Here is a 14,290-nt window from a genome sequence, read left to right as displayed (position 1 = left end):
ATCAGGTTAATTATTAATTTAACAAGTCCCGCCTTGTTAATATATAATGAAAAAATTCCTATGGAGAAGACTATGCGCAGTTACTATTTACAAATTATATCATATCTGCAAAGTTACAAAGTAGCTTTAGCAGACGATCAAGTATGGCAAATAGTTAATAATCGCTTGACTGCTATCTTCAGTATTGTAAGTCTTATTTTTAAATTAATTGTTAGAAAAGTTTTATTTATGATAAATTATTTAAAAGAATTAATTATTATAATAGGATAATATAGAAAGGGGGGAAGAAAATGAGATGATCATTGAAAGAATCTTAGCGCTGATCAGAAACGTACTTCAAGTTCCTCCGGATGAAAATGAAAAGCGTCCTGATAATGATGCTACAATTCATGATCAGGTTACTTATCAAGTGATAATGTTTCTTCCTATGATAATCAAAAAAATTATTTTACAAGATATTTTTTACTCTTAGGTATTATTTGCGCTTCATGCATCTGGTATCGTTGACATATTACTTTTCATTGCTAGCAGTGCTAAAGAACAACAATACCACATGCAGATTTTGGAGGTATGTATTGTTACTCTAGATTACAATATTAAAATTTAATAGTATATATATTAAATAATATTATGATGATTTTTATAGATTATATCATTGATGTTATGTGATCAAAATGCAAGCCAATTGGCAACAGCAGGTTTGCAGCGTAGTACAATAGAAAAGGCAAAAGATGAAGCACATCTACTATCAATAAGACAGAAAGAAAAATTGGAAAAATTGGAAAAATTAAAGAAGTATGCTGGTGCCAGGTAAGGATTATCATTATACAAAATTTATATTTCTATGAAATGCTACGAAAAAGTAAGTAGCTAAATAAATGAACACTAATGTAAATACAAAAACTTAACTTCGAATCTTGTTCAATTCGTGATCTACTTTTTTGTTAATTTATAATTAATAACATAACATGAGAAAGCATATGATTGTATGAATAAGATTTTAAGATGATACCTTCCTAGGTCTTATCTTTTTATTTGGGTCAGATTTTTATTGCTTTCATATTCATCTTCTTAAGGCTTTTCAAGAAAACTTTCAGAGTTCTGTATGCAATAAAAAGCTCCGAGCTCGCTATTAAATTCATAATACATTAATTTAAGCTAAATTCCTTCCTTTCCGTACGATTCCTTAACTTTTTTTTTCATGAATGATACTTGAAATCTTCAAAGAATATATTTTATTTTTTACAAACATTGTGGACATTCTCTAATTTTCCGCTCTAAATTGTACGTAACCCGATTTCTCGTTTCTATTCATTATTTTTAAATTCTTATTTATATTAGATCTTATCCAACGCGTTATATTAAAATACCACCTCAAAATTATCGAATCACTTTGTAATTCAAATACATTCAACGTCGCATTTCTTAAAAACCTTTACATAGAATATTTTTTTCATTCGTGGCTATTCATTTTTCATAGATACCGATATGGGGTGTCGCGTCTTTTTCCTCGAATCATTTCATTCATTCCATCGTGCGCGCATGCTAGCACGAAACGGCGACGTATTAAACCAAAAAGATTCCAGACTCGATGCGGTGAACTGCACAGTACGCGGTTCTACCGCTTCTGGCTCTGACAAGAGGACATTCAGAATTATGAATCAGAGATTTTGACGAAAACGTTTCTTAAATGAAATAGGAAGTTGGATATAACATAAAACGTTTAAACGTCTATAAAATATTAAGTGTTTCTAGCTAACTATATAAATATTTTATATTTTCAACAAAATCAACTTAACAATGGAATATTGACGTTTAATTGAATTTAATTTCAGCAAACTGCTGAATTTCAATAAAATAAAGTTCAAACTTCTTTACAATCAGCAAACTGATAATAATCATTTCAAATCGAATTTAAAATAAAATGTCTTATTAGAGATACTTAATATTATACTCTACAAGTATTAAATTTGATTATTTATTTTATTTAAGACCGATTTTGTCCAAATTCTAGATTCATAAATTTGAATGTTCTCTCCTAAACTGTTTTCATTTTAACGGTCCAATGAGTATAAGTGCTGAGGAAGCACAAATGCGGTGTGAGAACAGCATAGAAGAGCTTGCTTGCTGATGATTTCGCTACTCAACACCGGATACCTTTTTGGCTGAATTGTGATCGTTCTCTTGCTCATGTTACTCCGACTAGTGTTGCTTTTTTCGTACTATGACGACAACGACGACGACGACGATGATGACGACGACGACGTGTATGTTGTAATGAATATGACCTACTTTTTAAGATAGGACCGCCGGGTTTGAACGCGCGCGAATAGAAGGCTTTTATCCACTTGTTGGGAAGAAGCGAGCTGTATTCTAGTAACGAGCTTCTTCGTCGTTCAGGGCACCCTCTTTCTCTCTTACACACACACACATCTTCTCACTCTTTCGCTTTCTTCCATTCTCGCGAAGCCGTGTGCTCAACGCGAAATGCTTTTTGCGACTTGAAAGGAAACGGGGATTGGGTGAAAAAATTCGCTTCTTCTTTTCTTTTCTTTTCTTTTTACTTTATCTTTCCCTTACCCATGGTCGAATGCTGGGATAAGTCGATCGGAAAACGATAAAACGACCAAGCTACGAACCAGGAGCAGTAGAATCGAGACGCAAACCCGTCCTAGGGTTCCTTCTTTTTACTCTTGTTTCGTGAGTCTTCGGGTTTAAGGGGGTAAAAGTCGGCTGTACGATGGGCAAATGGAATCGTTGTATGGATAAAGTCAAGTCTAAAATAAACGATGATTCTACACTTTTCTTTTTACAATATTTTCTATGTTTGTGTAAAATCAACTTTTTATGAATCGTATTAGTAATTTAATATATATTTAGGTAGAAAAAATATCTTTTCTCTCGAATGATTAAGTTTAATTTTTCGAATGGTTCAAGTTCGGCATCGATCTTTCAGTATATTGTAGTTTGAAAAATCTAACCGATGATGATTGGAAAATGGTTCGGGTAGAAATATCGCGTAAATGAATTCATTGACAGAGTATGCGGGAGAGTTTTAAAGAAATAAGGTGAGAGAGAGGGAGAGAGAGAGAGAGCAAGAAGTTAACAGAGAGGGAATCAGAGAAAGAAAGAGAGACGAGAAATAGGAGAAAGAGAAGAAGGCTGCCTTCGTCATTTAAGAAACTATCTGCCGGTGACAGTCGTCTTCTATTCCATTGATTGGATTTTCAGGAGTTATGGATAAAATTGAATTTGAATGATAAGCTCTCTCTTACTTACGAACTTTGAATCGAGCTCTGGGTTTCTATCTTCGATCAGAGATTGAAAGTTGCTGCATCTATTTTGCTTATCCTTAGAGAAGTCCTTTCTTACTTTATATGTATCCATTTATTTTGCCTTTTCTATATGAGCTTTTCTATGGAATAACACTTTCTACGAATATAAATAATAAATACTTTTCACTTCGATGAAAGCTAACAATACGCTTGATGCTTTTATCGTTTTCCGTCGTGCTTGTAAATTTTTTGAAAATGAAAAAAAAGAGTCATATATCATAATAAATATAATTGAAAATCTTTAAATTTACGTTATTTAAACCCTTTTTTTCTTTTCCCAGGCATTCGCGTTTTGGCGGGACCTATGTGGTGCAAAATATGAAAGCAATCGGAGATAATCAGATGTTGTGTCACAAGCCTTATGAAAAAGTTGAGGCACTCGAGTTTAATTCCCAAAAGGTAAGTGAGAAGAATGCAAGCTATTGTATAGTATGTAATTTTAAAAACATTTGATAACGGTGCTTTCTGTGCAGTTTTTATTTGACTATAAAATGCATCTCGTAGAGGAAAAATAAAAATAAAAAGAAAAAAAAAAGAAAAATATAATAAAGAGAAAGAAACAGTGAGAATAAAAACGCGCAAGGAAAATGGCTTATTCAATTACGTAGGTGGCTTTTCGCTTTAGTTTTCATTAGCGAATAAGTGAGAAGAGCCTTGTTCGGATTTGAATGAAAATACGCTTGTTAATTAGAGTTATCCTTGCGTAATTAGAGTTTGGCCTATCCTTAATAGCATTTTGAAGCATTTCAAAGTGGGTCAGCTATTCTTCCCATGCATCCTCCTTAAAACTCCACTTCTTCTGTCTCGTATTCTTACGTCTAGATTGCGTCTCTTACTCTCTTTTTATCTTGCAAAGTGCTATCCTGCTTTCTCTTTCTCTCTCTATTTCACTTTCTCTTATGTTGCTATTACCTTCTACTATCCTATCTACAGTCTTCGAGAAGAGCAAAACTTTTCCTGGTATCCACGTGCCACGTTTTCATTATGTACCGTCATAAATTTGTTCGTAGCTCACGTCCATGGGTTAGTTCATGGGTGTTTGAAAGCATCATTCTAGGGAGGTGCCGGTAATACCTATTATGCAGGACTTTTACACTCTTCTTACATCCACTTCGCTCGGTCTTTTCCCTTCTATTTTTAGCGAGAGCGTAGATCACGCCATTACGACAGAACGATGCTATTTACTTCTTTTTATCTACATTATATAATATTTTTACGTGCTTTTCTTTATGATCTTTTTCTTATCGAAATACTGGAATTTTCAAGTAACCTACCCGAATCTTTTAATTTCTATAGACGAAAGTAAAGAAACCAAAGAATAGACGAGCGATGCCGGACTCAATGCACGAACGTGTATCAGCTCTGAGCGTAAGACTTTTCTTGAAAGAATTTTGCGTGGAATTTCTCAATGGCGTGTATAATCCAGTAATGAAACACGCTAAGTCGTGTATTATCAGTGACGTTCAATGCAATACATCGGAGAGCAGTTGTTATTTATGGGCGTTACGTTTCTTCATGGAGTTTAATCGATGTTACAAGTTTCAAGTAAAATACGTGTGGTAAGTGCACATAAATACTTACTTTCAGGAGTAAATGAGAGAGAAAGAGAAAGAGAGAGATAACTAACGTCAATGGAGAGGAAGGAGATGACTTTATTTTCGGTATACTGAAGGTCACGGAGATCCTCTCGTTGTGGAGTGGCTGCTTGCTCGATATAAGCGGCGGGAGAACGAGTTTCCGAACTCGTTTTACGCATCGTCGCTTTTTTGGATGCGTCTGTAGGAAGTGCACTTTCTAGTTCTCTACCGTAACAGTATATGCATACCCAGATACATATATACTCTTTCTCTTTCTCTTTTTCTCTTTCTCTCCAACTCGTCTTGTTTTCGATTTTAAGCAACGTACGCTTCGGGGCTTAAATTTTCCCAACGATTTCGTATGCCATCAATTCGTGCGTGAATGCAATTCCATTTTCGTTTACTTTTTTTTTGATTTGAAAAGAAAAGAAAAATTTTCTATGTTTCAAAAGTTTTTCATTTACTATTTTTACTGAATGCGTCGATGGCAGGCATATCTATTTAATGTTTTCACAGCGAAACGATATCCACGGAAGAATTTTATATAATACAAAGACAAATGAGTCTGTATTATGAGATGATCCTTACTGATAAGGAAAGGATACCGATATGGTCTCACAGATTGCATTTGGCTTTGAAAGCATATAAGGTGAGGAGAGTGAGGGATAAAAGGTATGATTGATGAAATTGTCAAAAACTGACGTATAATATTTTAGGAACTCCTTCATACGTTAATGGCGATGGATAAAAGTCCGGATCAAAGTATAAGAGAATCTAGCAAGGTCATTAAAAGCAACGTGTTTTATGTTCCGGAATATCGGGAAACGATACTCTCGCAGCTTCTCAATTTCGACGAACTCAAGATGTCACGGTTGGTAAAGAAATAAATATCCTTGTATCACATTTAATGCGGCAACATGATGCTTTGAATAACGTTTTCATCGTTAATATAATATACCTTGTCATATTATTACGTTTGATCGATCGAAGGGTAAAAATCAAGCGCGAGCAACCAAGGGACTCGGCGTCATTAGTCGGTCTTAGAGCTTACGTTCTGTAATTAAAATTAGGCGACAGTAAAAACTTGGCAGAAGTAATTAATAAGTTTCAAATGGTCTGCCAAGTTCTGAGACAGTAACGAGATTGAAAAGTTTGAGAACGCGGAGCGACGAACGACGAATACTTGGCCCGTTGAGTTTTCCAAACTTAAATATATTTTCTCTTTGATTTTCAATGAATCTCGTTTCTTGCTTGTTCTCAATTTTACGCGAAAGGCGTTACATCCGTCAGCGTACTTATCTTGTTCGCGTTTCTCTACATCGAGCCCATTTTTATTGATCTGTCTGGCATTGTCGAGCCCAAAAAACCAACTGTTTACCGAAAGTTTTATCTATCGCAGACAGATTGATTCACTTTCAGATCAATTGGTCGACTTCTTTGCCGTGCCTCCTCCTTCATCCTCTTTTCTTTTCTGTATTTCTTTTTTTCTCTTTCTTTTCTTTTTTTTCCATCCACCTCTACCAACACAGCACTATCCTTTTTTAGCTATTTCTTTTCTTCTTTTCACCGATTCTCATCCTCTATCCTTTCTCTCTTCTTTCTTTCGAATAGCTCTCCTCCCCTTTCCCTCTTTTTCTGCGTTTCTTGCCGGAATAAACAACTTTTATCGACCTTCCGGCCAAGCGAAATAGGGAAAGGCGGTGGGTGTTCAAGTTGCTACGAGTTTGACGGCTTTTCCTGGGATTTCTACGACGGAAATGTAAGGGCGCCGCGGTGTACCACTGCGATATCGTCTCGTCGCTTTGACGTCTCGGCAATGCCGAGGAAAACATAGTTCCGAAGACTCTGTCAAACTTTCCCGTCAGCACCCCGCTACCCTACAGTCTAAATTGATTAATTAACCGTTGCTGTTGCCACTCTCGGCGGCTAGCATTGTCGTCGAGTAGTTGTTTGCCGTTATTGTTTATGCTCGTTGCTTTAAAGGTTTACTATTTTATATTTAATAAGATACTCATAGTCTTTTTTTTTTTCATCAAAATGAAATCAATTCGTAGCTTTGTTTTACTTATTTATTTTAATACTATTTTTTCTTTTTTTTTTTTACTTTTTTCATTTTGTTATATTAAACGCTCACAAAGTCCAATCACTTTGTATTTTACGGATCATTATTGTGCAAGTACCATTTCCACTCTTTTAACCGCAAAACGAGAAATCCTTTTCAAAGATACGGATCGCAAGAACTGGGTTAGCTGCGAGACATCTTATTTAGCATTGTGTCAGCTCACAGAAGATCTTATTATCTTGGTACCACAGAGCCCCAAGGAAGATCTCAAGAAATATGTTGTTTAACTTCACGTTTGCAGGAAATACCTGATCGACCTAGTAACGACCGCCCACATTTTTCTAAAGATGTTGGAACAGTTTTGCGCCAAGGGACAACGAAGTCTTATAGTACAGAAGTTGAAGAAAAAGAGACAGAAAAGTAGAAAGCACAAACGTAAGATGTGAATTTGTACAAAGTTTGTGCCTCTTAAAGTCATATTCTCTCTTTCTCTCTCTCTCTCTTCTTATTTTTTTTCTTTAATATTTTCTCTCCAACTTTTGTAGCTGTATCACGAAAGGAAGAAACACCTGCTCCAAGCTTAGAGGATCGTTGGGACGATCTGGCTCCGGAATTATCCGTGGTAATGCAAGGAGTCACGATACCGGAAATGATACCGTTTGACGCTACACTTGACATACCCGTCGACGATCAAAAGTATATCTACTTCTTTTTCATTCGTTTTATTACAATTTATCGCATTTGGTTTAATATTATGCAAAATAATCAAATTTGTTTTTAGGAGTGATGCAATGAAGAAAATTCAAAAACTATTACGAATGAGGCTTTATGAGAATGCCGTTGGACTTTTCCGAGCTTGTCGGTAAGAATTTGTAAAAATATTTCTGAATATTACGTATTAATTAATGAATAACTTATTATTTCCGACACACAATACGATAATACCGTTAGAATGTTTATTTAAAAAAATCCAAGCGAATTGATTTTGTAAAATCTTGGTGCCTTATATTTTCTATAGACGATTGGAATTTTTCGCACGCGTTTTACAGCACTTCTGCATGCGAATTCTTGTTGTTTGAAGTTTACGATGAAAGAACTTCCTCATCGTGGTCTGGGGTTACGTCAGACCAATTAGAGCATATAATCGTGAATTCACGTGGTGACGCGAGGCGCGACTCGTCTTCTAATGTATTCAGGAAAAAGCCCAGTACCTTTTTCTTTGTTAGGAACCCTCGTCTTTTTTCAGCAAAGCACAATATACTCCGACGGTAGATGGTGAGTGGCTTGGAGTAACCTCGATGTTGCGGGGAAGCCGACCTCGTGAAAGCTTTGTTTTAGCAAACAATGGGTCTCGGTGTAATGGGGTTAGAAAGTGAACGAAAAGTTCGGATTTATTCTCGTACAACCGATGAATTTTTGACCACCGCTGTTAGGAAACGCAGCTAGGACGAGGTTCGTGCTCGGATAAATTCACGCCAAAGCCTTTTGTTCTTTTTCCATTTAAGCTTTTCTTCTTTGACCGGGGACTCCCGAATAGTTTTTAATACCGGCGTAAACGCTGCCTTAAAAATAAAATCTCACGAATCGAAGCTTGCGGGAGTCAAAGAACAAAACAAAAGCAAACGAGAAACGCTAGACTCTTTATCGGTTTATTTATGTGCGAAGCCTCGCGCGAAGTATAATCTCTTTTCGAATATTTATTCTTTTTCTTTTTATTTTTTTTATTTTGATTCTCCTTCCGAAGTTTAGGCACCTCATTTGCATGAAGTTCGTAGCAAAATTTACATGGACTCTTCAGGCTAACGTAATCTTATTTTTCAAGGCTGTCCCTCTACCTTTCGCTCACCTTTTTCAAGTACATTAGGCGAATGCATAAAATAACCAGAAGTATTTGCATAGCTTTTTGAAAACGGCCCTCTAATAAAATCGTCTCGTTAAATTATATTTTTTACATCGAACGATATAATATTATAATTAGAATGATCTATATTTTGTTAATATTATTATGTTTCGCATCTAAATGAGATAAATTTTCCTTCACGCTATCATATGATTATTTAATCCTAATGTCTACGTCGAACTATTACTCGATTCTTTTTTTCTCTCTTTCTCTTTCTCCTCCTTTCTCCGTCTTTCCGCCTGTTTTATTGAACCCTTCAGACTCTCTCAACGTTCACTCTTTTCGATCACCTGGGCAATTAAGCAACGAACAGTCGGGCGTTTACACTACCGCAGATATTTACATTACATTAAATCTTAAAGGGATGCACGGCTCTTGTAACGCGAGAGTATACAACGGTTCATCGAGGTGAATTGGTGGTAGGTACCTATCCAGGTCTTTGAAGTTCTCCATCTACAAATGCGCCCGTGTGTCCCTTCGCCAACTTGTTTCTATCTTCCACCTCGGTTACCCTTCCACCTCGAAAGCTTAATCGTCGTTTCGACTGTCTGATGAAAGCTATTCTTTGCGGGCAAACTCGTCAACGAACAAAGAGACTCTTTTGTTCCGTTCTATTGATTTATCCTGATGTTAATTTTTCTTTATCTCTAGAGTCTATCTTATTTTAACGAGCAATTAATTTGTTCCTTTTTTCTTTTCCTCGCTAAAATAAATTCCCTTGCATGGAATACTCAACAGATAGGCCGGCATGTATTGGATCAACCCTATCGTATAGGACTCCATCGTCATACTTGAGAAACTATCCTAACATCGCAGTTTCGTTTTGTAGAAAAGTAACTCGTCTGGTGGAACAACAACTAAGTTACTTCGTTGAGATCCCGAGTGTAGAATAGGGAAGCTTCTATCGAAGAGGTTCCTGAATTGAAGCATGGCTATACTTTCCAGAACTATCCTTTTGGTATCTCCATCTCGCGGTTTCGTTTTATGCTGAAGCACCATTTTTGATGGAATAATAATTTCCTAACGAAATGGTTTCGGAAGCACCGATCAAGTAGGTATCTACTTGTGCTATATCGAAAGTTCGTCTTCAAGTTGTTATTTTTTAACTTCGCATAATAGATTTTTTTTCTTCGTAAAATAAAACTTTAGAAGTAAGTCGTGAGTTGATCAATATAAGAGTAAGGAAAATCAAAGAATAAAGAATAGAGAGTAAAGAATAAAAAGTATTCAGAGTGTTCAGAGTGTTTTATTTAAAGAAATATAATAGTTATTTAAAAATGTTTAATAATTCCACTGCAGCGACAATGCGGTTAGATACAACAATTGATGCGCTATTCCATAGAGATATCTTGATCGGTTATTTAATATTAATTAATATAATATTTGTTATTTTATTATATTTTAGTTACTGTAAGTTATTCGTATCATTTTTAGAAATAGAAGAGATGAAAACTGATTAAACTACGATTATATTGCGTGGAAGCCGCATATATTCTTTTTTTTATTATATGGCGAATATTCTTTTTTCAATGGAGTTACATATCGTCGCATGACTCGAAAGTTTCCATTCTTCTATCCTTCCTCATGTAATTTGTTTCACCTAAGATCGTAGCTATATCGCTCGAAAAGATCCTTTGCAATATTCTCTTGTCCAGTTTATGAGAGGTAAGATTTAGCGTTGCTAGTATATAATGGAAGAGAGGCAATCCATGGCGACCTTGTGCACATAGTGGGATAAAAGGAAATGACAGTCTGTTGACCGACCCTTCTGTAACCTGAGTAAGGTGCGGGCAATATTAATAACACATTCACAATGTAACTGAATATTACGAGAATCGATACATATGTACGCCCGTTCACATACATACACTATACGTACGTACAAAATAACATGCAAATGTTTTCCCCCTACACGATATTCAAGAGCAAATATAAAAATCCTTGGATATTCAGTATGTTCGATAAACCAACGAGATAAATGAGTAAAAATAAATACCGAGTGTCTATAGGTATCATAATTTTCTTTCAATATTTGATTTTTCGATTATAGAATTATTTTCTATATTTATATTATCTCATATTACGTCTAACAGAAGATAACAAAATACGATTCAAATAAAAGATATTGTCCGCTTGGAATATGTAAATTCGATATTATTTAATAGTATAATACTTGTACGTTAAAATATTTTGATCGATCCATTAGCTAGGAATATGCAAATTTAATATTATTTTTTACTATTTCATAGGTAAAAATATTTGGATCCTTTTCTTGTCATCAAACGTTATTCTCAATTTATTCTGTTCTTTCAATTACGCTGATGCATCTCGGCAAAAAGAGAGGAGTGGACTCTTACGTGTCGTCACCTACGGCCAATACCGAAATTGTTCGTTCGATCGTATGCAAAATCGGTGGCGTTGGCGTTGGCGTTTTAGAATAGCGCGTCTACTGAGAGAGATTCCTTTGTCGTGAAACTTCAAATCGAAGGATAATGGGGATTGTATGGTGGTGAATTTCTATTCAGACAGCCATCGACAGAAGCTCTCTCTTTCTCTCTCTCTATACGAGTCACTTCTTCAACCACCCGGAGAGTGTGTCCTCACTCTTGTGTTCCTCTTTTCTCCCTTTCGTTTTATCCTACATCACTAACTTCACTACTATCACCAACACCACCTTCACTTCCACCGGTACTTTCTTTGCTTCGTCGCCACCTGCGGAAGCTCCGCACCGTCCGCTTATTGGATTCAACCCTCAACCTAGGGATTTCGTACTTTCGAAAAGCTTCCCCAAGTACCAAGGGTTCTCTGACCCACGCGACAGCTCACTATATAACGGATTACGCTTCTCCTACCATGTAAACGAAACGAATCGTCTGTCTGATTTCCCTCTCGGAACTAACATTTCTACAAGAACCAATTACACTCAATTTTCCAAGTCGAAAGATCGAAACTCGTTGACCTATAATTGTATTTTCTCGCATTATTAATTTATTTCTAATCAAATTTTTTCTAATAAAGAAAACGGAACGTCTTTATATGTTTCAAGTCAATAAAAATGTTATTTATTTCGTTATTGCCAGTTATACGGTTATAAAGTGGTACATAAAAACACAAACGATTTTTATTGTGCATGCATAAAGTGTTCACACGAGATCGCATGTTCTGCTTTCACTAGCTTCGTACAAAAGATTTGGAAAATCGTGACGGAATAGGTAACAGTAGCAAAAGAATTTTCCTTTCTAGGATATAGATGTATCCTAGAGGCAAATCTGCTGGTATCGTGTTTTTATCCTTGATCCATGTCTCTGACTTTTTCCTCTCACTACTGTGACATCTTCATTTCGACTTTTGGTATATTTCTTGATGCAAGACGTCTCGTCTCTTAACTTTCATTACTTATTTTTTTCTTTTTTATTTTTTTGTTACTTTGTCTTTCTTTATTACTCCATTTTCTTTCTTTCCTTATTTCTTTCTTTTTCGTCTTGTATTTTTTCTCTCTTTTTTGTTTTTTCCTTTTCTATTCTTTTTTTTATTAAAATTCAAGCCGAGTGAAATTTTCTAAGAGAGTCATCCCACTGGCAAGCAGAGAGCGCGTCAGGGTTAAGAGTGCTCTGCCATTAACTATACCCTTTTACAGAGACTTCTACCAAGATGTGATTTTACCTTTGTCCTCAAGTCACGTACGCAGACTTTCACCTTTCTCTCGATGTTCCTCCGCTCTCAGGAGGAATAGAAGCTTCCTAAAACGGTACGACATCTCTCGGCTTTTATGGAATTGCAATGTCTCCCAGTCTTCTTCCTCTTTCTTTCATTTTCTCTTTCATTTTCTCTACTTTCTTTCTTCTTTACTGATCTTGATAAGAAGTGATCGATAGCTTTCTTCTTGATTATAGTGAAAGGAATTGGTTATCAATGCGTTTTGAATTGAAAAAGTTCGAAATATTTGTCAAAAAGGCGTTGGTATATCTTCATGAACTCGTATATTTATTACAAATCGATTCTTAATACTACGAATATAAAGAAAAAGCTGAGAAGAATGAGTCAGAATGGAAAGTGCAATGAAAATCATGATATAAGCGATCGCCTTAGTGTCGAACGACGAGCATTTCCATAAAATCGAGGAGATGTTCAGATAAGTTGAATTGCATCTGTGAGTTTTCTTCAAGAGAAAAAATTCTTTTACCCTATTTCTCCTTGTTTCTTCTATTTTTATCTTGAGTTGAACATCCATATTCTCTTTATTTATTCATTTGACTGCATCTCTCAAATTTTAACGTACGTACGATAAATTAGCTATTAATTTACTAGTATCACGTATTCAAATATTATTCGAATATTATTTGAATATTTAAATGCAATTAATATAACTTTGTTTTATTTATATCTCGTAATTACATATTTTCTATTTTTATTCATGAATGAAAAAGGAAAGCGATTTTAAAATAATTATTTTTTCAGTTTGAATTAAAAAGAAAAAACGGTTTTAGTTTTTCATATAGTTATGAATATAATAAGATATTAATAAAAAATAGAGCACACTTTAGGAAAAATAATGCACGTAACACTATGGTCAATGGTGTCAAGATGGGAAAAAAAGAGGATAAAAATAGTTAGGGTTGAAGCAGTAGCAGGAACGCGAGAGTGTCCGAGGGTGCGATTCTCGGAGGGTGCGAACCACTTGACTTGTAAGGAGTCAGACCTTGGTGTAGATTGTGGCATTGTTCACGAGACCTTCCACGTATGCTCTGTGCTCTCTTCTAGTCTTCGAATTTCCTTCCTTCGAGTTGCTAACACCTCTACTCGGAAGATAAGGAAAGTCGTGTGCGTTAAATGGCTTACGCTCTATTTGATCGCTTAATCTCTATTTCCTATTAAGCGAGAACTCATGCCACCTGATTATTTTCTTATTCCGTGTTTGCTCGAAACACGGATTCCTAAATACGTGTATGTATACGAGCTTTATATATTCGGAAGCATTATGGTTCAGTATTCTTAAAGGATAAAAGACAAAGATTCTTTTTCATCCAGCAATAAGTTTTTTAATCATGCAACAAATTTGCGTGCGTTAAAAATAAAACGGTAATAATTATTCAAATAGAAAAAGATTTTTTAAACATAACAGAACTTATTTTAGCTATCAATCGGAACCAAACGATTATCAGGATTTTTTATTGATATTGATATATAATAGTAATTCATGATTCAATAAATTGATAATAGTGATTCATTCGTCACGCGGATTAATATTACAACAAATTTTTGCATAGTCGAGACTCTTATTTCCTTGTTTTCTCAGTATTTCCATTCTCCTTTTTTATCTTGATTACATAATCGGTAGATCATACTTGACTTTTTGTAAGTATAATACTTTTTATAGTGAAAAGAAAGAATTATGGTTGTGATAAAGATAAGGGTT

At 35.2% G+C, this 14,290-nt stretch overlaps 1 protein-coding gene across 1 annotated transcript in view; it reads left to right on the top strand.

Moving 5' to 3' along the window:
- The window catches only part of LOC122522624 (protein timeless homolog), a 159,663-nt gene that overhangs the window by 461 nt on the left and 144,912 nt on the right, over window positions 1–14,290 (top strand). Inside the window, exons 3-13 of the mRNA XM_043643854.1 lie at window positions 6–186; window positions 266–397; window positions 473–568; window positions 647–810; window positions 3,617–3,734; window positions 4,632–4,894; window positions 5,429–5,561; window positions 5,629–5,783; window positions 7,276–7,409; window positions 7,520–7,670; window positions 7,756–7,836. Of these exons, the coding sequence (XP_043499789.1) occupies window positions 6–186; window positions 266–397; window positions 473–568; window positions 647–810; window positions 3,617–3,734; window positions 4,632–4,894; window positions 5,429–5,561; window positions 5,629–5,783; window positions 7,276–7,409; window positions 7,520–7,670; window positions 7,756–7,836 (1,608 nt within the window). The remainder of the gene's footprint in view (window positions 1–5; window positions 187–265; window positions 398–472; window positions 569–646; window positions 811–3,616; window positions 3,735–4,631; window positions 4,895–5,428; window positions 5,562–5,628; window positions 5,784–7,275; window positions 7,410–7,519; window positions 7,671–7,755; window positions 7,837–14,290) is intronic.

Source organism: Polistes fuscatus, unplaced genomic scaffold (genome assembly GCF_010416935.1).
Source record: "Polistes fuscatus isolate 324 unplaced genomic scaffold, CU_Pfus_HIC Scaffold5, whole genome shotgun sequence".
NCBI lineage: Eukaryota > Metazoa > Arthropoda > Insecta > Hymenoptera > Vespidae > Polistes > Polistes fuscatus.
Note: the sequence above shows the minus strand (reverse complement) of the source record. Positions and strands in the feature narration are given on the sequence as shown.